This window comes from Rana temporaria, chromosome 7, assembly GCF_905171775.1.
Source record: "Rana temporaria chromosome 7, aRanTem1.1, whole genome shotgun sequence".
Classification (NCBI taxonomy): domain Eukaryota; kingdom Metazoa; phylum Chordata; class Amphibia; order Anura; family Ranidae; genus Rana; species Rana temporaria.
The window spans coordinates 180,034,172-180,057,323 of NC_053495.1; the positions used below are offsets into that span (position 1 = coordinate 180,034,172).

General features: G+C 43.3%; 1 protein-coding gene across 1 annotated transcript in view; it reads left to right on the top strand.

Moving 5' to 3' along the window:
• Positions 1 to 23,152, top strand: part of COL24A1 (collagen type XXIV alpha 1 chain) — a 359,199-nt gene that overhangs the window by 111,378 nt on the left and 224,669 nt on the right. Inside the window, exon 4 of the mRNA XM_040360554.1 lies at positions 1,050 to 1,103. Within this exon, the coding sequence (XP_040216488.1) occupies positions 1,050 to 1,103 (54 nt within the window). The remainder of the gene's footprint in view (positions 1 to 1,049; positions 1,104 to 23,152) is intronic.

Genomic DNA, 23,152 nt, shown 5'->3' on the forward strand with positions numbered 1-23,152 from the left:
ATTGGGATAGCAGATATAACCAGCAGTAAAATGGTATTCCGTCAGCAGGTAAACACTGGGTAATCACAGGCTTCAACAGTGTGTCCTCAGATCATAGGAGCGCTAACCGATATCATACGCTTACGCTCCGTCTGTAACACGGCAAAGCGCGGTGATGTACAACACTTACGACGGCACTAAAAAGGGGAAGTTCCATTCGATTGGCGACACCATTTGGGCTGATTATGCAAATTTCCCTTCTCATAAGCTGCTTCTGAGCATGCACGTTTTCTCCCCATCGTTAAAGCCTACACACGACTGTTTTTCACGACGTGAAAAACGACAAGAAAAAATAGAGCATGTTCTAAATTTTTAATGCCCATTTTTCCCCTTTCGAGAAAAATGCTCTGGAGGCTACACACTAAACACAATTTAAAAAATTTAATTTTTCCCATCATGAAAAACGGTCGTGTGTACGCGGCATAAGTATCTGAATTTAGATGGAGTTAGCTGGAGTTAAGAATCTGCTAAGCAAAGCATTGCAGCCATGGCATGTGAACAGCCCTGCCTGGCTGTGTTGTTAGTATTCAGGACTTGGGACATTGGACATTGCCAAACTAATGAAAGGAAACATGTAATTCCATCATTGAAGAAAAGGGAATTGCCAAATGAAAAAATACGACAAAGACAGCGTAGTAACCATAAATCCTTATAAATAGGCCTTCTGGTTTACACAGTTCGGGAGCTGAAATGTGATCCAGTTAACGGCCTGTACCAGTTACATTTATTTATTGATCTAGATAATTTGTGAATATTGAAAGCCCACCACTTCCCTGCAGAAAAGAAACTGGCATTCCACAGACCTCAATAGGGATCAGTGTGTTCTGTGTAGCATTGAATGCCTGGACTTTTTTCAGCTGAAAGTGGGATCTTTGAGTCTGCTCTCTGTGATCTTCCTGCAAGGCTAGAAGGTGTTGATAATTGATAGTTTGGGATTTAGACTCCGAGACACTGGAGCTTACTCATTCCTAGACTCTAACTAACATGCTTGTGTTTCTCTCTCTCTCAAGGGTCCTCCAGGTCCTCCCGGTTTACCAGGTCCCCCAGGGAAAAGAGGTCCAAGGGTGAGTAATTGGCATATCACGTTTCACATCTGTTTTCTTCGTACTACCTGCTAATAGATTTCATTTCATTTATCCTTGGTGAACAGGACACACTTACAGATCTTTCTAGAGACGAGTTTTTAAATGCTGGAATGTATGACTTGACGGAAAGTCTAAGTGGTGACTGTGTGATTTCGGCATGTAAAGTTCTTTTTTTTCCAACATAAATTCAAGTTTACCTGTCAGCAGAATGAGATTAGAGGTTTTTATTTAACCTAAAGGACTGCAAAACATAAATTATACATTTTTTTTAATTCAAAAGTGCTTTTAGCAATAATGATGGATAAACATTTAAAAATATAAAGGGACATACCCAACTGAGTATTAAAAATAGAGGTGGTAAAATTGGCAGTGAAAATATTTTTTTTCAATCCCATTGGTCCTTGAAACAAACTACAAATGCCTAAGAATGGTGGCTTAATGAGGCTTTTAATATGCTTTAATCTAGTCAAAAGACCCCATGTAAAATATCACAGTATGGTGGGAGTGTCATGGTTCTGGGCGGCACTGGGGAGCTACAGTTCATTGAGGGAACCATAAATGCCAACATGTACTGTGACATACTGAAGAAGAGCACGACCCCTCCCTTTGGAGACTATGCCACAGGGCAGTATTCCAACATGATAACAACCCCAAACACACCTCCAAGATGACCACTGCCTTGCTAAAGAAGCTGATAATAAAGGTGATGGACCAGCCAAGCATGTCTCCAGATCCAAACCGTACTGAGCAAGGTGGAGGAGCGCAAGGTCTCTAACATTCACCAGCTCTGTGATGTTGTCATGGAGGAGTGGAAGAGGACTCCAGTGGCAACCTGTCAAGCTCTGGTGAACTCCATGCCCAAGAGGGTTAAGGCAGTGCTTGAAAATAATGGTGGTCACACAAAATATTGACACTTTGTTCCCAATTTGGACATTTTCACTTAGGGGTGTACTCACTTTTGTTGCCAGCGGTTTAGACATTAATAGCTGTGTGTTGAGTTATTTTGAGGGGACAGCACTGTTATACAAGCTGTACACTCACTACTTTACATTGTAGCAAAGAATACCTCCCAACATTCTGAGAAGGAAATGAGGGATACCTTTTAGCAAAAGTATGTAGGCAAAGGACACACCCCCCTTAAAGGAGAACTGTAATTATTGGCTAAACCCACACATGTTTTTCTTACCACTACTATTTCTTTATATTGGCTTTTGGAATTTACAAATGCGGCAATTTAGTCATTCCCCCGCCTCTCTACCTCATCCAGTCAGACAAACTTCAATATGCAAAGCAATCTCTATGACGCCCATGCCAAGTGGCAAATCTCCTATGTTCAAAATGCAGGGCAGCCGTGAGCGGAGATCGCTGGAATAGCAGTGTCTACTTCAGTGATTTTCAGCTTCTGGGGGTATCGGCCAGAAAGGGTATTTGTATATATAGTTACACTGTTCCAAGGTTGACCAATGTAAGCATGTATAAAGCATCCATACTGGGAATTCTTTCTTAAGCAGAGGTTGTCGTTATGCTTTGCATAGATACAGTACAGTCCTGTACCATTGTTGGCTATTGGTCAATGCAGAAAGTTTGTAGTTCATTGATACTTTTTATTGACAAGCTTTTAGGACCTTTTGTCCCTTCCTCAGGCATTATACAGAGTGAGAATTGTACATTTAATTTACACTGAAGAGTATTTGGAGACATACTGTATCTGTGGCAGATGGTCAGAACTGCAAATCCCATTTGAGATGTCTTGCTACTGGAGCGCCCCGTAGAGCTCCAAGGAGCCACAATGTTAACCAACAATCAGAATCAGAACTATCCTGTATAAGTTATGCTGCGTACACACGACCATTTTTAATGGTCTAGAAAAAACAACGTTTTTTTTCAACCCGATTCTTGTCAAGCCTGCCTTGCATACACACGATCGTGAAAAAAAAAATTGCTCGACCAAAGCACGTGACGTACAACGCGTACGACGGCACTATAAAGGGGAAGTTCCATTCGGATGGCGCCACCCTTGGGGCTGCTTTTGCTGATTTCCTGTTAGTAAAAGTTTGGTGAGAGACAATTCGCTCTTTTCAGCCTTCGTGCTTTTCAGTCTGTTACAGCGTGATGAATGTGCTATATCCATTACGAACGCTAGTTTTACCAGAACGAGTGCTCCCGTCTCATAACTTGCTTCTGAGCATGCGTGTTTTTTTCACGTCGTTAAAGCCTACACACGACCATTTTTTACGACGTGAAAAACGACACGAAAAAATAGAGCATGTTCTAAATTTTAATGCCCATTTTTCACATCATGAAAAATGCTCTGGAGCCCACACACAATCGTTTTTAATGACATAAAAAAAAAAAAAATTCATGCCGTGAAAAAAGGGTTGTGTGTACGCGGCATTAGACATTCACAGCTCAAGATGATAAGGTGGCGTAGTTCCATTTTTTATAAGTGTCTCTTTACCATCAACCCTAGAACTGCTTTATTTTCTCTTTTTCCTCTTTTTGGGTGTCTTTTTGGAGACATCCCCATGACTGTATTCCCCAAAGTGCCTATTGGATTCCTAAATTTAGAACATTTTGCCTCCACCCTGTATTTAACACTGTTTGGTAATTGTGACGTTGTATAGTGAATTATAGTTTATGTTAATCTCAGTGCAGAAGCCTGCTGTGGTTCTATTTGAAGTGTAAGGAAGTATAAATCTCTACTGTAATTGGACCTCTTATATTTTCAGTGGTTGGGGGTTACAGTCCTCTCGTTGTGTTTTGGTCCTCAAGGCCCCTTGAACAGTGCGTGTTTTCAGCTCTCTTCACAGAACTCCGGGTGAAATAATAGAGCTCATTTACTTTTAAGCATATAAGGTAAAGCTTTGTTTACCTCGATCAACCAGTCCTGTGCTAGTTCTAGCAAAAATCTTATTTTTTTTTATAAGCTGAACTCCTGACAGATACACAGATGAGACACATACAGTATAAGAGATCTCTTTTACCTGTCAAAGGATTTAGTATTTTTATCCACTCTGACACAACGCATCACCGATCATGGTAAAGAGCCTCTCTAACAGAGGCTCTTTACCACATGATTAGCTGTGACCAATTACAACTGATAACAGCGTGAACCAGGAAGTGCCGGTAATCGGCTTTCCTAGGTTCGCGCTGACAGGGAGAGCCGATCGGCGTCTCTCCTGTCAGACAGGGCCATCTTTTCCATTGGGCACGCTGGGCAGTTGCCCGGGGGCCCTGCTTGCCTGGGGGGCCCCACCGGCTGCCCAGCAACTCCAGATAAAAAATTGTGGAGAGTGACGGGTTAGAACTGCTAATGCCCAGTTTGCGGAAATCACAGAGAAGATCTGATCCTCCATGAGTGCGGGGGGTTGCTGATGTAAGGGGGGAGTGAATGCAAAAATGTAAGGGGGCACTGATATAAAGGTTCCCCCTCCTATATTAGTGACCCCCCTTACCTTAGTGTATTTACTCTACGGAAGGTGGTCTCTGGTCACCAGAGTGCCCCCCACATCAGAGTTCCCCTTTACATCAGAGTCTGCAGGATTCCCCCTTACAATGCAAGGGGGAACTCAGTCTGCGGACCCTGATGTAAGTGGGAAAAAGAAAGCAGTGGACTCTGATATAAGGTGGTCTCTGGTCACCAGAGCCCCCCTCCACATCAGAGTTCCCCCCTTAGATCATGATCTGCAGCGTTTCCCTTTACATAAGAGTTCCCTTTCACTGTAAGGGGGATCCCTGCAGACTCTGATGTAAGAGGAAACTCTGTGCTGGCTGGGTTAGAGTAACCTGACCTCCATGTCAATGAAGACATTTTATAGTTTAAATACTGACATTTGCATTGTTCGGCACTGAAAACTGTAATTTTAGGTACTTTTTTTGCACTGGCAGTAAAAGATGTGGTTCTGCCAGTAAATTTTATAATTTTTGTCAGTAAATTCTCGTGCGTGATTGTGTAGACAGGGCCCCAGTGCACTGTATTGCCCGGGGGCCTATAATGCTCTTAAGATGACACTGCTGTCAGAGGGGGGGTGTACACTGATAATTAGCACATTGATTATCAGCGCAGCCCACACCAAAGGTGCCCACCACAATGCCAATGAGTGCCCACCCAAATTGCCAATCAGTGCCTGTCACAGTGCCAAACAGTGACCATCAAAGTGCCAATCAATGCCCATCAGTAACGCCTGTCAGTGCCCTTCACAGATGCCAATCAGTAATGCCTGTTAGTACCTCCTCATCAGTGCTGCCTATCAGTGCCCATCAGTGCCACCTATCTGTGCCCAGCAGTGTCGCCTATCAGTGCCCATCAGTGCTGCCTATCAGTGCCACCTGTTAGTGCCCATCAGTGCCGCCTATCAGTGCCCATCAGTGCTGCAGATCAGTGTAGCCTATTGCTGTCCATCAGTGCCCCCTATCAGTGCTCATCAATTGTACATATTAGTGCCTCCTCATCAGTGCCATCTTATCAGTGCTGCCTCATCAGTGCCCATTAGTGTAGCCTCATCAGTGCCCATCAGTGAAGGAGAGAACAACATTTTTATAACAGAAACTAAGAAAAACTTTTTATTTTTAATGTTGGTCTTTCTTAGTGTCTTTAGCAAAAAATAAAAACCCAAGTTGTGATCAAATCCCACCAAAGGAAAGCTCTATTTGTGTGAAGAAAATGATATAAATGTAATTTAGGAACAGTGTTGTGTGACTGAGCAATTGTCATTCAAAGTGTGACAGCGCTGAAACCAGAAAATTGTCCTGGGCAGGAAGGGGGGAAAGTGCCTGGTATTGAAGTGGTTAAAGTGGTTGTAAACCCCATTCATGTCCTGGGCACATATATCTGTAGTATTTACTTATCTCTCTCCAAAGCTCTGAGTCCTGTGTCTTTCTGCTGCTTTGTTCCTCTGTTATGATAACTTCATGATAACCTCTAACAAGTTCTCCGACACACGAGATAAAAGCAGCTGGAAAATTTGTGTTGGGAGGGAGCCTAGAGATAAATTAGCAGAGAGCTGCTCTATTCACAGTACAGCTCTGCAAGTTTCTTCGTTTTTCTACCTATGTGAAGTGGGTGGGGTGTGCCTTTCCTCAAATTATATCAAACACAGTGTATGTCAAGACTCCCCTCCCACTCCTGAATGAATGATAAAACAAAATTCAAAACACCATGTGCACTTTCTAAAGAGTGTAAAAAGCTGAAGACGGCACGTATGCAAGTAAAATGTATGTAGCAAGGTTTGCTTCATCTCTGTGTATCATCTGAGTCTGTTCACTTTACTGGGTATAGGAGAGGGTTTGCATCCACTTTAAAGAGTGCATGTTTCTTTTTATTAAATAAATAAATACTAATTGACTTTTATGTTGCTTATTATCCTGTTTGATCTATTTCCAGCAGCTTGCAGACCTAAAATATATTTATTTTATATAAGCCAGGTGTTCCCTAAAAACAAAGAAATTTGAGTGGGAGAGAGATGGAGAGATAATGCTGTCTGAATTTTGTGATCCAGTCTAGATGCACGCCTACAATAGTGAACGCTTTGAGCACTTGAAAGCCCGCTAATGATCTTTTGTAAATGTTATTATTCTGTTAGCTTTGGTGTTACATCCATATCTTGGCCAACATGTATGACTACCCTCAAAGTGTTACTAAACCCACAACAGTAAAATCAGTCTGTATATGCAGTAAAGCATGCTTGTTATATGCACTGTGGGACCTAAGGGGTTAATCCTCTGCATTGTGTAAAAAGGCTGTTTGATCCTGTATGCACAGATCCTCCTCTTTTTCCACTGACTCCAAAACAGGTCCGCATAAGACAGAGTTACTGGAGTCAGGCAGCACATGTTCAGCTTGGTGTGTCTTGCTAGAGTGGGGAGTGCTTGTGATCAGCAAAGGGCCAATCAGCATGGTCCAGAAACAGGGTCAGTGGTCCTGGATCCTGATAGATCAGCCAGTGCTGTGTGAAACTCCTCCTACAAGCTTTAATCGTGGACTGATAAAAGTCACAAGACTGCTATATACTGCTGATGAGAAAAGGCATTTAGCAGTTTATATTTTATAAAATAATTGCATTTCCTTGTTCTGTGTACTGTGGGAGACCAGATATAGTGAATGCAGACTCCTGGGTTTAGTAACACTTTAAGTCTATAGACATTGATTTCTTGTCAAAGAATAACATATGAGCTGATGCAGGTATGGAGAAAAGGCATCATTTTTAGGGTTTTGTTCACGCGAGAACTGCTTCTCTCCCCATTTAGGTCCACATCATCTTTTCTCAACCATTTTAACATGGGGTAACCCTTGAAATAACTTACTGGTTTTAGAGAACCCCTGCTAATAATTTCTAAATCTTTAACATAAAGCACATTAGTTTAGTGGTCAGTAGGAAAATGGTATTTATATTTTGCAGTCAGAGGGAAGAATCCTTTTACGGATAGCTAAAAAGATCATTGATGTCTGTGCAGGGCCGGATTTGCTCTCCCTGCCGCCCCAAGGCCAGGTTCCACAATGCACCCCCTCCCCGCCAACCAACCCCCCCCCCCCGCCCGCAAATTAACAGAGAATGTGCGGCATGGTTAGAAACAAATATGTTTTGTTTGTTTTTTTACCTTTTTATCACTTTTTTTATTTTTATTTATTTGTAGCTTGTCGCTTACTTTTTTTAAATTTTTGTATAATTTTCTTATTATTTTTCTCATTATTTTTCTTATTCTTTACTTTTTTTATGTTATTTATTTAATTATTATTTCTTATTATTTATTTATTTTGTATAATTTTTTTTTTCACTTAACTTTTTTGCTATCACACAGGAGAAAACTATTTCCTGTGTGATAGCAATTGGAGGTGACATGTTCTCTTTATTGACCCTGTCACCTCCAAAACAGGAGTCCTAGCACTGTGCTAGAACTCCTGTCACAGCTGAGATGGGAAGAGCACAGCTCTCCCCTCTCACTGTGTACATCGGCAGCAGGGACAGGAGACAGACTCGTGGCCGGGGGGATGACAGAGTCCCGAAGACAGAGCCAGCAGAGAGAGGTATGTGGGGTGGGGGGGAGAGGGGAGGACGGACGGCAGCACATATTTTACAAGTGATTTCGGCGACATCGCCACAATCTCTTGTTAACGAGCGAGTGGATTCCCCCATAACTTACCGCCCTTAACTGTATGTTCCGGGCGTCGGGGGACTCCATGCCACTGCCGCCCCTTGGAGCCCTGCCGCCCCAAGGCCTGGCCTCAGTGGCCTTGTGGGAAATCCGGGCCTGTGTCTGTGGGAACTTATTCGAGAGACAGAAATGGCTCCTTGCTCAAAAATACCCCTAGCAAGGTCTGGGGGAACTCTCTGGTTCTACAGAACCCTGGTGGAGAAACTCTAATCTATGGGAATACAAAATTATCTTGAAGTAGGTCTAAAAACCTGTCAACTCACCCCTATGGAAAGGAAGATCAAGCTGACTAAGCGGTTGGCAATACTGACTTAAAGTGCTTTTGTTCTCTGCAATCCCTGTCTAATTGAATTTTTGATGTTGTCACTGGGTAACCTCTGAGTAATCCTCTCAAAATTCAAAAACATTTGGGTAGGTCAGTTGACTTATATATGGAATGACCCTAGCAGGCATATGTGTGTGTTGCTGTAGTAGTAGACATTTTCAATGATAAAGTTCTGTGGGACAGAGACTGAATGAATGTGAAGGTGGAGATTTACATATAACTTCAGTTGTCTATACCAGTGTTTCTCAACCTATTTCTTTAAATTTAAAGGGGTTGTAAAGGTTCAGGGTTTAAAAAACAAAACAAACAAACAAACATGTCATACATGGCCCCGATCCTCCTCTTCTGGGGTCCCTCAGCAGCGCTTCTGGCTCCTCCTTTTCTCGATTGCCCCGTCGAGGAAAGGTCTCCTTTGGCACACCGCGTCCTGCTTCTGTGTCTGTTGACAGCAGGACTCGGCCCAACCCCTCGGCACCCGCATCATTGGATTTGATTAGCAGCAGGGGGAGCTGCTATCAATCTATTCAATCAGGACATGAGACAATGGTCGTAGCTGGTGTGCTCCTTTCTGTCGTGGAAAACAAGGCTCAGGTAAGTATAACGGGGGCTTGGGGGGGCTGCTGCTGAGTGGCAGAACGTTTTTCACCTTGATGCATAGAATGCATTAAGGTGAAAAACCTTGAGGGTTTACAACCCATTTGAGCACAATGTCAAGGCACCCCATTCTAAAATGTCAAAAACAAAAGTAATAGTTTTATATACAGTAATGCGGGGCATGTAGGACACCCAACGTGATTTATTCTTCCAAAGCAAATACACCTTTGCACACTGGTACTGACTAGTATTCCAATGTTTCTCTTGTTGTTGTGCAGGCACCCAATGTCCTCCTTATCAACCGATGATGTCATTGGTTGATAAGGGGGACGTTGGTTGCCTGCATCGGATGTTTTAAGGGCTGGCGACTGGAATATTATATTTGTGCACAATGAAAAATTATTACAGTACTTTGTGTAACTAAAAGGTGGGCTTGATCCACCTGTTGACTTGAATTTTTAGGCATTTTGCCAAGGCACCCCTGAAGAAACCTCAGGGTGCCTGGGCACCCTGGTTGAAAAAGGCTGGTGTATACCTTTGGTGTAAATCTTTTTGTATAATGTTTATTTAAAGTATTTTCCTTTTTTTTTTCCGGTAATGTACAGACCACAAAAAAAAAAAATACCAGTAGAAAACACGCAAGTCAAAATAGATAGGAGCATGAGTGGGCAAATTCCAGGTCTCTCAAGGTGTTTATAGTGGTACAAGGGAGATAATTTATAAATAAGGAACAGAAAAAGAACAAGAGAGGTAGTCATGAAAGTCCAGGGGAAACAATGGCAACAGCATATGTGTTTCCATATAGTGTCTGAAAGGTTAGGGGTGTTATGGAGTTTGACAAATAGGCACTCCATCGCTTGAATCTCTCCAATACATGTACCGATGTCCTTTTGTAATAGTGCTATAGTTTTTTTCAAATTAGACACTTTGACGCAGTCAGAATATGGGCTATAATCAGGGGCGGACTGACAGCTCATGGGGCCCCCGGGCAAAAGAAGATCATGGGGCCCCCTGTGTCCCCGCCCACGTTCAAGCTATATCCACACAAAGTCCCACCTACATATTGCACTGCCCACATTGCAAATAATTTCTCTACACAATGTTCAAAATAAATGTTTATTATAGGAATTTAATTCTTGCCACTGATCACCAATGTAAGCAACATTCTTCTCACTGATCACCAATGTAAGGGACATTCTTCTCACTGATCACCAATGTAAGGGACATTCTTCTCACTGATCACCAATGTAAGGGACATTCTTCTCACTGATCACCAATGTAAGGGACATTCTTCTCACTGATCACCAATGTAAGGGACATTCTTCCCACTGATCACCAATGTAAATAACATTCTTCTAACTGATCACCAATCTAAGGGACATTCTTCCCACTGATCACCAATGTAAGGGACATTCTTCTCACTGATCACCAATGTAAATAACATTCTTCCCACTGATCACCAATGTAAGGGACATTCTTCCCACTGATCACCAATGTAAATAACATTCTTCTCACTGATCACCAATGTAAGGGACATTCTTCTCACTGATCACCAATGTAAGGGACATTCTTCCCACTGATCACCAATGTAAATAACATTCTTCTAACTGATCACCAATCTAAGGGACATTCTTCCCACTGATCACCAATGTAAGGGACATTCTTCTCACTGATCACCAATGTAAATAACATTCTTCCCACTGATCACCAATGTAAGGGACATTCTTCCCACTGATCACCAATGTAAATAACATTCTTCTCACTGATCACCAATCTAAGGGACATTCTTCCCACTGATCACCAATGTAAGGGACATTCTTCTCACTGATCACCAATGTAAATAACATTCTTCTCACTGATCACCAATCTAAGGGACATTCTTCCCACTGATCACCAATGTAAGGGACATTCTTCTCACTGATCACCAATGTAAGGAACATTCTTCCCACTGATCACCAATGTAAGGAGCATTCTTCTCACTGATCACCAATGTAAGGGACATTCTTCTCACTGATCACCAATGTAAGGGACATTCTTCCCACTGATCACCAATGTAAGGGGCATTCTTCCCACTGATCACCAATGTAAGGAACATTCTTCCCACTGATCACCAATGTAAGGAACATTCTTCTCACTGATCACCAATCTAAGGGACATTCTTCTCACTGATCACCAATGTAAGGAACATTCTTCCCACTGATCACCAATGTAAGGAACATTCTTCTCACTGATCACCAATCTAAGGGACATTCTTCTCACTGATCACCAATGTAAGGAACATTCTTCCCACTGATCACCAATGTAAGGAACATTCTTCCCACTGATCACCAATGTAAGGGACATTCTTCCCACTGATCACCAATGTAAGGGACATTCTTCTCACTGATCACCAATGTAAGGAACATTCTTCCCACTGATCACCAATGTAAGGGACATTCTTCTCAGTGATCACCAATGTAAGGGACATTCTTCCCACTGATCACCAATGTAAGGAACATTCTTCCCAATTTTGTTTATTAAAAGTCTTGCAAACAAAAAGCATAAAATCACTATAAGATATACATAAATATACACATATTTACATAAATGAAAATAAATATAGCAAATCTGCTCTCAAACAAAAGACTTTACAGCAAAGCAAAAATCATGTAATCACCAGGAAAGTAAATCTTAATACAAACTCACACCACTACACCAGACAAACCTGCAAGGTCAAGAAACAAACCAGCACCCCTAATGCATGCAGCCCTTCTAAGAAACGTCCAACACCATGCATCCACCTATTTCTACCTCAATTACCCGCCGGCGCGTTACCATATCGGTTTCAAAAAGTACCGCAACTCCGCTGCAGGGCTCAGCCGCAAGAGACCAAAAGGAGGGACCGCCTCTCCACTCCCTTTTTGCCAGGTGGACATCGGCCAAAGTATGGAGCCAGGTCTCTTGCAAAAATAAAATCTCGGCATCAAACTCACTGAGCAAAAATAAGGCCATATCACGAGCCCTTGCAGATTTAATGCTGGCGACATTAATGGTCGCCACCTTTATCGGAGGGGGAACTGCCATCAGGATGATTGGGGTAGTCGTTTCTTGACCTTCACCACACTCTCATCACCAGAAACCGCTCTCTTCAAACAACGTGACTCATCCATAGATGAAAAAGAAGAAGACAAAGACATCTTTTCACCTGACAACACATTAAAGGTGTTACCAAGGGGAACCCCTCCTGGATCCGACTCTGAGGAAGAGACGACCGGTTTTCTTGTCTTTCTCTTCATTTTTTTCCTCCTCCTAATCTTCTCCCACCCCTCCTCATCCGAATCCCCATCAATGGAATGTGAAACATGGGGTACGGACACCCTTCCATCAGCCCCACCCTCATCCAGCACCCCCACATTCCCCTGACCACGCTTGCGCTGCCGAGGGGCAGGGACTGGAGGCTGAGTGGGAAGATCCGCTAAACCTGCCCCCCCAGCAGCCTCCGCCAGTCTGGAGGATCTACGAATAGATGGACTAGGGACAGGAGGGACAGATTTAGGGACCACATCTCTAGGGGGAACAGAAACAGATGTCACAGACACAGAAGGGACAGACTCAGGGACCACATCACTAAGGGGAACAGAAACAGATGTCACAGACACAGGAGGGACAATCTCAGGGACCACATCACTAGGGGGAACAGAAACAGATGTCACAGACACAGGAGGGACAACAAGAGTTTCAGTGGCCTCATCCTCCTTATCCAGCCTCTGCAGCTCAGCCACCAACCCTGGCAGGTTATGTAATGCCTCCGGGCATTGACTGTACGGGTGACCAAGTTTTTGGCACAAATTGCACCGAATGTCAGTACAGTCTTTAGCCAAATGGCCAAGCTCCTGGCACAAAGAACATTTCTTGCGGGTGCAGGTGGAGGCAAAATGGCCCTTGTCACCACATTTATTGCACACTTTAGGCTGACCCTGGTAAAAAATGGTCAGCCTGTCCCTCCCTAGAAAGGCTGAACAGGGCAGATGTTGAACAACATTTCCCTGCACCCCCAATTTTAGTGACACTGTCCAGGCCCCTGTCCATATCCCATGCTGATCAAGGACCTTCCGCAGTGGAGCGAGGACTTCACCATAGCGGCGTAACCATACTACCAAATCAGCCTCTGGGATGGATTCGTTACGCACAAGGATCGTCACTGATTTTATTAGAGGCTGCCTGGAAACCACCTTTGGCATCCAACCATTCCACTGCGGAAGGTCCCTGCGCCCCCTAAAACGTTCCCAAAATAAATCCAGACCCTCAGGCTTTACAAAGGACAAATCAAATTCCCAACTCCCAACGGGACAAATCAAAGCAAAAATGTCTGCGACTTTGAACCCCATTTCCAGGATCAACTCTGCCACCCTCCCCCTTACTGGTGGGGTCCCCTCCCCCTCCCACTTCAACTGGACCACGTTTCTTCTCTTATACCCACCAACCATCCCACCACTAAACCCCCCCAAATTGTGACCACCAACATTTGCACCATTCCCCCCACCCTCCCTGGTGCGATTCCCCAAAACCGACGCGTAACTCCCAGCAGATAAACCATTGGTTTGTTTTGAACCATCTGACACATTTGCAGCAGATATCGATTGCACAGATTTGGTCTGAACAATCGGTGAGTCTTTCCTCTGCTGAGCAGGGGGAGGAATGTCATTTTGATTTTTCCCAGCAGTATTAACCCCTTCACCACCCACCACATCCATTGTTTTATCATTACTGTCATTCTTAGTACTTGCTGGAATATTCACAGTTCCTGCAGTTTTCCCAGCAGTGTCAGTTCCCACTGCTGTGCTTGTAGAAGCTTCAGCTGGTCGGTTCTCTTCTGTCAGGACAGGGTTGTCATCAGGGGATAGTGCAGGCTGGTCTGACACTGCAACAGGTGAAACCTCCATTGCTTCTTCCACTGCACATGGTGCAATATGCTGATCCCCTCCCCCACCACAGGGAGGCTCAGGTGAGGCAATCTCATTGCTGGTAACAGGCATACCTTGTACAGAGGAACTACAGGTCCCAGCAGAAACTCCAGGCAGCGCTCTGCACAAGGCCTTCCCTTTCTGCTCCTTAGTCAGGACACCGTCCACCACAGCAGGTTGGGCAGACATGTTGGAAGGCAGTGAGGTGTGCTGACATTTCTCCACCTGTACTGGCTTGGCTTCAGGGACTTCTGTATTAGCAGGCTTGTTTGCTCTCAGGGGTGACTCCATCTCCTGGATACATTTCAGGGTGCCATGCCCACTCTCAACCCCCTGGCTGGTTGCCATCGGCGATTCCAAGCCCTGACATGGAGGGAGAGGTGCAGAGGCAGATGGACCCGGGTCATCCATTATCTGAGGCTGGTCCCTGGAACTTGCTGTCTGGCTGGCAAATCTCCTCTCATTATCAAACTTTTCTCCACTTTTATCTTTCAGCTTTTCCAATAATAAAGATTGTTCCTTTACCTTTTCCTCCAATTCCTGCAACTCAGGCTTCATGGCCAAACGATTTTTACTCCAGGCCTGGAAGTACTTGATTTTGAAGGATTTGTGTTCAGCCTTCAAAATTTTAAGTTTTTCTTCAGCTCTTCCAATCGCCCTAAAACGATCAATGCTCTTCTGACTGAAGACATTCGCATCCACAGCAGGGCCTGGATCTACAGACAGATCCTCCACCTCCTCCTCACTAGGCCCCGTATCATCAGGGGGATCCGTCCCGGGGCCTCCCCCAGGATCAGGCATTATTCCTGGGCCAAGCTAGCAGGCAAGGCCCAGGCTTGAAAAAGGTTGGATCTCTCAGAGAGCTCCTTGGGTGTGTCCTCCTCCTTCTTCCCACTGATCACCAATGTAAATAACATTCTTCTAACTGATCACCAATCTAAGGGACATTCTTCCCACTGATCACCAATGTAAGGGACATTCTTCTCACTGATCACCAATGTAAATAACATTCTTCCCACTGATCACCAATGTAAGGGACATTCTTCCCACTGATCACCAATGTAAATAACATTCTTCTCACTGATCACCAATCTAAGGGACATTCTTCCCACTGATCACCAATGTAAGGGACATTCTTCTCACTGATCACCAATGTAAATAACATTCTTCTCACTGATCACCAATCTAAGGGACATTCTTCCCACTGATCACCAATGTAAGGGACATTCTTCTCACTGATCACCAATGTAAGGAACATTCTTCCCACTGATCACCAATGTAAGGAACATTCTTCCCACTGATCACCAATGTAAGGGACATTCTTCTCAGTGATCACCAATGTAAGGGACATTCTTCCCACTGATCACCAATGTAAGGAACATTCTTCTCACTGATCACCAATGTAAGGGACATTCTTCCCACTGATCACCAATGTAAGGGACATTCTTCTCACTGATCACCAATGTAAGGAACATTCTTCCCACTGATCACCAATGTAAGGGACATTCTTCTCAGTGATCACCAATGTAAGGGACATTCTTCCCACTGATCACCAATGTAAGGAACATTCTTCCCACTGATCACCAATGTAAGGGACATTCTTCCCACTGATCACCAATGTAAGGGACATTCTTCTCACTGATCACCAATGTAAGGGACATTCTTCTCACTGATCACCAATGTAAGGGACATTCTTCTCACTGATCACCAATGTAAGGGGCATTCTTCCCACTGATCACCAATGTAAGGAACATTCTGCCCACTGATCACCAATGTAAGGAACATTCTTCCCACTGATCACCAATGTAAGGTGCATTCTTAGTGTACAGATGACAGTATCAGGCCGCTTTCACACTGGGGTGGCGGCAGCGGTAAAGCGCCGCTATTTTTAGCGGCGCTTTACCGTAATTTTTGTGGAGATATTCGGCTGCTAGTGGGGCGCTTTTAACCCCCACTAGTGTCTGAAAAAGGGATAAAACAACCTACAAAGTGCCGCTGCATTTCAATGGGAATAGATGCTGCTTGCAGGACATTTTTTAACGTCCTGCTAGCGCATCGCCTCAGTGTGAAAGTATCTGGCTTTCACATTTACACTGCAGGGGAGACATTTTTCAGGTGCTTTACAGGCGCTATTTTTAGCCCAAAAGCGCATGAAAAACATCCCAGTGTGAAAGGGGACTTGGGGAAAAGCACTCAGTGTATACATTTCAATGATTTTATGTAATTCATATATAGGGAATAACACTCACTTACGCCCAGGTTCACACTGACAGCAGGAATTAAATCATGCAAGTTCAGCTAAACTCGCACGATTTCATACCCGCACGTCAGTGCGAGTTTGGCGGGCGATTTCAGAGACATCTGAGCGGGTTGCTGCACAGATGTCGATGGAAATTGCACCCCGAAGTCAGCAAAAGTTGTAAAGAAACTACTTTTGGGAATCGGTGCAGGGCCACAAATGGGGCATCACACTGATTCAGGTAGTGCCTTTACCATGCGATTTGACATGTCAAATCGCATGGCAAATTGCTCCTATGTAAACCAGAGCTAAGTGCTATTCCCTATATATATATATATATATATAACACTGATATCTATACACTGAGTGCTGTACCAGATATCAGTGTGCATTAGTGAATAGCACTTGATCTGGTAAATAGGCACAGCACAGGGCAAGAAGGAAGGAACCAGGAAGTAACACTCAGCATGGCTCTTAGAACAACACACAGACACAGTAACTGCACTGATTTCATTATCACACTGACCTCCTGCTGCTGCACAAGGCAGATCAGTGTGGATTGATGCCGTTTGAAATTCCAAGCTGACTCAGTCAGCTCTCCTCTATATGAATTGTGCAGTGCTTTCTGCCTCAAAGGCTCCAGCTCCTTCACAGACTGTAACCCACGGCAGACTTATGGCCCCGCCCCCTCAGCTGGATTCCCCAGGAGAGAGCAGAGGGGAGAGGTGGCTGGAGCGCCTGTCTCAGAATATCCCCGCACGGCTCAGGGCTCTGATGAGCCACCCATCCCAGCCAACAAACACCTCTGAGCTGCTCACACAGCCACAGCCAATGGTTCCATAGCACTGCTTCCTCGGGGGTACAGTTTTTTATTTTATTGTGCATAATAATCAGCGCTGCTGCGGGCACCTTCAGGGACAGACTGAGCCGGCCGGGCCCCCCTCCCCACGGGCCCTCGGGAACTGCCCGACTCACCGAATGGTCAGTCCGCCCCTGGCTATAATTTGATTAATACTAGAGGGCACACCTTTTAAAGGAATTCCTAGAAGGTAATGCAAAGGTTTGGGAGATTTTGCAATCCAGGCCATCACTGTATGCCACAACTATTCAAGTTTGTGTCAAATCCATAAAGATAGTATAAAGTACCCACTGATTTTCCGCACACACCTCCAGCACAAGTTGGAGGTTAAAGGGTAGATCGCATAGATACGTTCTGAAATATAGTGCCACCAAGAGATAATTCTGAAGGCATTCTCTGGGTACAGCCAGCCATATGCCATATGGTTTGCCATGTTGCATATTGAAGTTCGTAGCCTAAATTTGTTTCCCAGTAAAGCGCGTATTCATTTTTCGGGAACAGGTCAGAAGGTAGGGCCACCAATAGTAAATATCTGCGATTAACCATTTTCTGGATGGCCCTACCATACAGGCCCACTCAAAAAACTTGGCCATTGAAAACTCTTGGGTAGGAGAGAGTGTTTGAGCGTAATGGCAATTGATCCAATCTTTTTGACATGCTGTTTTCATTAACAGTAACTTATGCTTAAGCATTTTTTTTATTTTACAAAGTTAAAAAAAGGCTCAGCTTTAAAACAGGTGTTCTAAATGCAGCTTTAAAATGATATAAAGGCATAGGCAGTAAAAAAAAAAAAATATTACAGGTTTACTGGAACACAACTTTACAAATGATCATCAATATACCCTTGTAGTACTGGTCATACACAATAGTGTGGAAAGAGGGTTGGGGACAAAACATCCTTCTGCTGCTGAGCTGTTTCCTTTCTCATAACTAGAATTTATGGAAGCTTCTCTCTTTGGCCAACTGAACTAAGAAATAATACAAGGAGCATCCACATTGTTCAAAAACTGCCTGATTCTTATTGTCATCCCTTACGACCAGATGCCATTCCTATTGATTGTTTTGGAATTGAACATATTGAACTTGTTTTGTTTCAGCAATTAAAATGGCCAAATTCCAGGTTGTATTTTGGGTTATTTAAGGAGACGGGGCCATTCAAGCCCAGCCAACTGTCTGTTTGGGATCATAAAGCATTTGCATATGTGCCAGTGACGAGCTGGGAATGCAAGTTTTGACTTTTAAAGGTGTACTGCCAAACCTAGCTGGAGGGAAGGAGGAAGCAGTGCCTTGTTTAAAATTGTTGGGTAATTGTAATACAAACTACTTAGGGCTCTTCACCAAGACATGCAGTGCTTCCACAATACCTGCCCCATGCACTGCATGTTGAATATAAATGCCAAGTGAAAGCAAAGATAGAATTTAATTGTTAATTATGGCAGGAACAAAGGGCCAGATTCACAAAAGGGATACGACGGCGTATCTGCTGATACGCCGTCGTATCCCTGTTTCTATCTATGCGACTGATTCATAGAATCAGTTACGCATAGATAGGCAGAAGATCCGACAGGTGTAATAGTTTTACGTGAAAAATGGTACTACAGCGCTAGTTAAATATTTAAAAAAATGCCATTAACAAAATAACCAAATAATAAACGCAGCAATAAAATGATGTAGGTCAAACAAATAGTGCAGAAAATTATGTATAATATATTGCGCTGAGTATTAACTAAGATAATGTGAAAACCCCAAAGTATACGTGATTCAATATATACAAGACCCACAAACAAAGGGAAAAAGACAATTAGTCCAGTGGATACACCAGAGTTTCTTCCGTGCACAACACCCTGTGTAATGATTGAGAGATGTTTGATCTAATCATGGGTTACCCATGATTAAGTCACGTGTCTAGTGACGTAACGCGTGGGGGAGAAGCTACGAGCGGGACGGATCGCAGACCCGAATGAGGAGAGCTCATCAGAGACGCTGAGCGGCTAAATTTGAAGGATTGGTGCTAGGTTATCCTAAATGCTGTTTTAACTCGGCGGATTCGTGAGTGAGACCTAGTCTGAAATTTTCTACTTATATTTGTTCATGCCATTTGCGCTATGAAGATTTTTCTCTTGTTTCTTCTATGAGCTGTATCAGTGTGGAGGAAGTGCTGCACATATGAAACAGAAGTCTGCATAGTGTGATTAGATCAAACATCTCTCAATCATTACACAGGGTGTTGTGCACGGAAGAAACTCTGGTGTATCCACTGGACTAATTGTCTTTTTCCCTTTGTTTGTGGGTCTTGTATATATTGAATCACGTATACTTTGGGGTTTTCACATTATCTTAGTTAATACTCAGCGCAATATATTATACATAATTTTCTGTAATAGTTTTACACTGTCGGATCTTAAGATGCAGTACCGTGGCCGCCTCTGGGGGGAGTTTGCGTCGTAAACCAGCGTCGGGTATGCAAATTAGGAGTTACGGCCGATCCACGACGGTTTTTCGCGTTCGCTACGTCGCCGCTAGTCAAGTCGCCGTTCAAAAAAATGACGTCACGGCGTGCAAAGCATGGCGGGAGTTCGGAAACGGAGCATGCGCGGTAGGTCCGGCGCGGGAGCGCGCCTAATTCAAATGGCACACGCCCATTTGAATTGGCCCGCCTTGCGCCGGAGGCCGCGGGCGTAGTTTTCATCGCAAGTGCTTGGTGAATCAGGCACTTGCGATGAAAAATTGCGGCGGTGTAACTTATCTAGGATAAGTTACGCCGCCGTGATTCTACGTGAATCTGCCCCAAAATCACTTGAAAGCAGCCTTTCTCAAGATTTTTAACCTGGAGGAACCCTTGAAAAAATTCAGATCTTGGGGAACCCCTAAAATATTGAGGAACATTAGATTGCGTTTAGTGCAAGACTAACGCCTCGTACACACTGCCGGGATTCCCAGCCAAAAGGTCTCCTCACAGTTTTCCTGTCGTGTATACGAGGCAATACTCTGCTTTGATGTTCAGAATAAAAGCCACTTTGCTTTGGTGTTCTCTGCAAACTTAAAGCTAGCCATGGACTTTTAGTAAATGTTTCCGTTCAGCCAGGAGCCGGAAAAAAAAAAATGATTCCTTCATACAAATGGGGTGGGTGGACATAGCATTCTGACAACAGGACCTCATTGAAATTTGGCAAGTCCCTGCTAAACCAGCCCATTTTCGATCCGTGTATTGTCTGCTTTGGAGTCTAGGTCCAGGGCAATGCCCAGGCTCATCGGTGATTGCAACATTTTTATTCGACAGATGCTGAACTTGTCTCATTTCGATCATGTATGACCATCTTAAGTAGAGTCTAACCACTAGAACCATGCAGTCCTAAAACGTTCTTCTTTGTTTTTCAAGGTTGCTGTGAGCTCTTCTCTAACTTTGATCTTGTTAATTTTGGAAACCCGCATTTTTATTGTTGTCCGTGATGCCAGAAAGCTGTAGTTTCCAACTTTTTCAGCAGCTATGCCTGCTGATCTTTGCTGGATTCCTGTATAATCGTTATTCTTTAGCATTACCATACCTGTGGTATTTTACTGATCTTGTACATCAAGGCATTGTACCGAAGATGATAATGAGGTAGAAAACCTGTCACAGCAGTAAATGACATCAATCTTTGGAAGTGACAGTTATGAGAGTTTTATGAGGGAATGGCCAGTGCAGAGGTCATGACTTGTTCCCACTTGCTGCTCTCATCTAGTTTCTAGAACTTTTTTAAAGATGCCTTATAGATGTGTATGTTTTTCATAAATGTAATAGGCAGCTTCTAATGCCTTGTACACACGATCGGAATTTCCGATGAAAAAAGTCAGACGGAATTTTTTCATCGGATATTACGACCGTGTGTGGGCCCCATCTGACTTTTTTCCATCAGAGTTTAGAAATAGAACATGTTTTATTTTTTTCCGATGGAAGAAAATCCTATAGGAAATTCTGATCGTCTGTGCGGAACTCCGACAGAAAAAAAACGATGCATGCTCAGAATCAAGTCGACGCATGCTCGGAAGCATTGAACTTAATTTTTCTCCGCTCGTCGTAGTGTTTTACGTCACCGCATTTTGGACGGTCGTAATTTGGTCTGACAGTTTGTATGCAAGACAGCTTGAACAGAATTACTACGGAAAATTCCATCGGATTTTAATTCTGATCGTGTGTACAGGGCATTAGGCTTGTAAAACCTATAGTACATGATAGCTTTCATAAAAGATCTGCATTACTGATGAATGTAAACCTTATAGTATGTGTTTTTCTGATACACATTTGTATATATTCTTTTGTTCAATAAAACAAATATTGTGTATAGAACAAAGCAAAAAATCCTTGCGCTCACACTACCAATTATAAAACATCGCTGTCCCACATACTACTGCTGGAGTAGCTGCCACCATAGGTATGCGCAGCCTATTGCATTAGGATGTGCACCCCAAAGTTTAAACACACATGCGCTGTAGTGCAGTGGATGGTGTCAGTAGAGCAGTGGATGGTGTCAGTAGGGATGAGATTGGTGTCTGTAGTTTTTTGTTTTTATTATTTTATTTTGTTGTTATTGTTTACCGTTTTATTTTTTTTATTAAATCTTTATAATATAATTTTTTTTATTATTATGTTTTTTCACAATTTGTTAGGAGCCCCATTAAGGGGCTTTGATGAAAAAGCAGAGAAAGGGACTGAGGACAGAGATTCCCCAGTTTCTTTCTCTGTAGCCTCAGCTGCCACTGGGGTAGGAGTGTTCAGCAGGGGGAATCTGCATCCCACGGGAGTATTAGGGTGTGCCCTGGCACACCCAGCACACCCTGTACGCACGCCTATGGCTGCCACCCAGTGGTGCACGCACCACACCACATGCCCAATATTATCAAATCAATCTTCCTGCATGAACTGTTACTTATTGAGGACTGAGGTTTGGAAGAGCCTATGGATCTAGCTGAACCATGCTTAAGAGCACTAACAAGCGTATATGACCCCCTATTCAATTGCGGGATCCACTGGATTAGGTGAGCGCATACCCTAAGGGGGTATGAAGGTGTAAAGATTTAAGAAGATTCACTCACTATTATTTGGTGGAATTGAAGAATATCTGCATATTTATTTATATATCGTTTAATATATTTGCACATTTAAATATTTTTAACTTTTTGGCACATATGTACTATACTACTACTGTATAATGATGAATTATTCTATATGAGTAAATATATATATATATATATATATATATATATATATATATATATATATATATATACCGGTATATATATGTGTGTATTTAAGTGGACACAGAGATTTCATGCATTTATTTATATTGCTTGGAAGTACTTTATGTAGTATAGAGTATTCTTGATTTTTACGTATTGTACATAGTCTTTTTCTTCATGTAGGCAGCCAGCATTACGTAACATGACCACCTCCACATATAATACTTGTACTCTGACAACCCATACTACACTCCTAGACTGAGAACCACATCCTGCATTCCACTACACTGACCATCAGACTTAACCCTCTTCCCCAACTCTTTCCACTGAGCCACATCCTGCTCCCCAGTCCTCAGTCTTCATCTGTATTTTGCACTGGTCTAATAGACTCATCTCATTCCTCAATTCATGGACTGACAGCCCCCTCCTGGCCTCCACAAACCAGCAAACACACTAAACACTATGGAATGACACCGGTTTCCTTCACTCCTATCTGTACCCCAACAGGCTTATATTAATTACATATGAAAAGCATATACAGTTGAGTAGAAATGGTATATAGTGTGGTTACATGGAAAATCCCATTGGCATAATCTTCTACATCATTGTAATTTCTAGTGAGCACCAATTGGCATCCACTCAGATCAGTTTGAAACTAGTAAAAAAGGTGGCAGGGCAGTCACCAAAAAAATAGAAAAG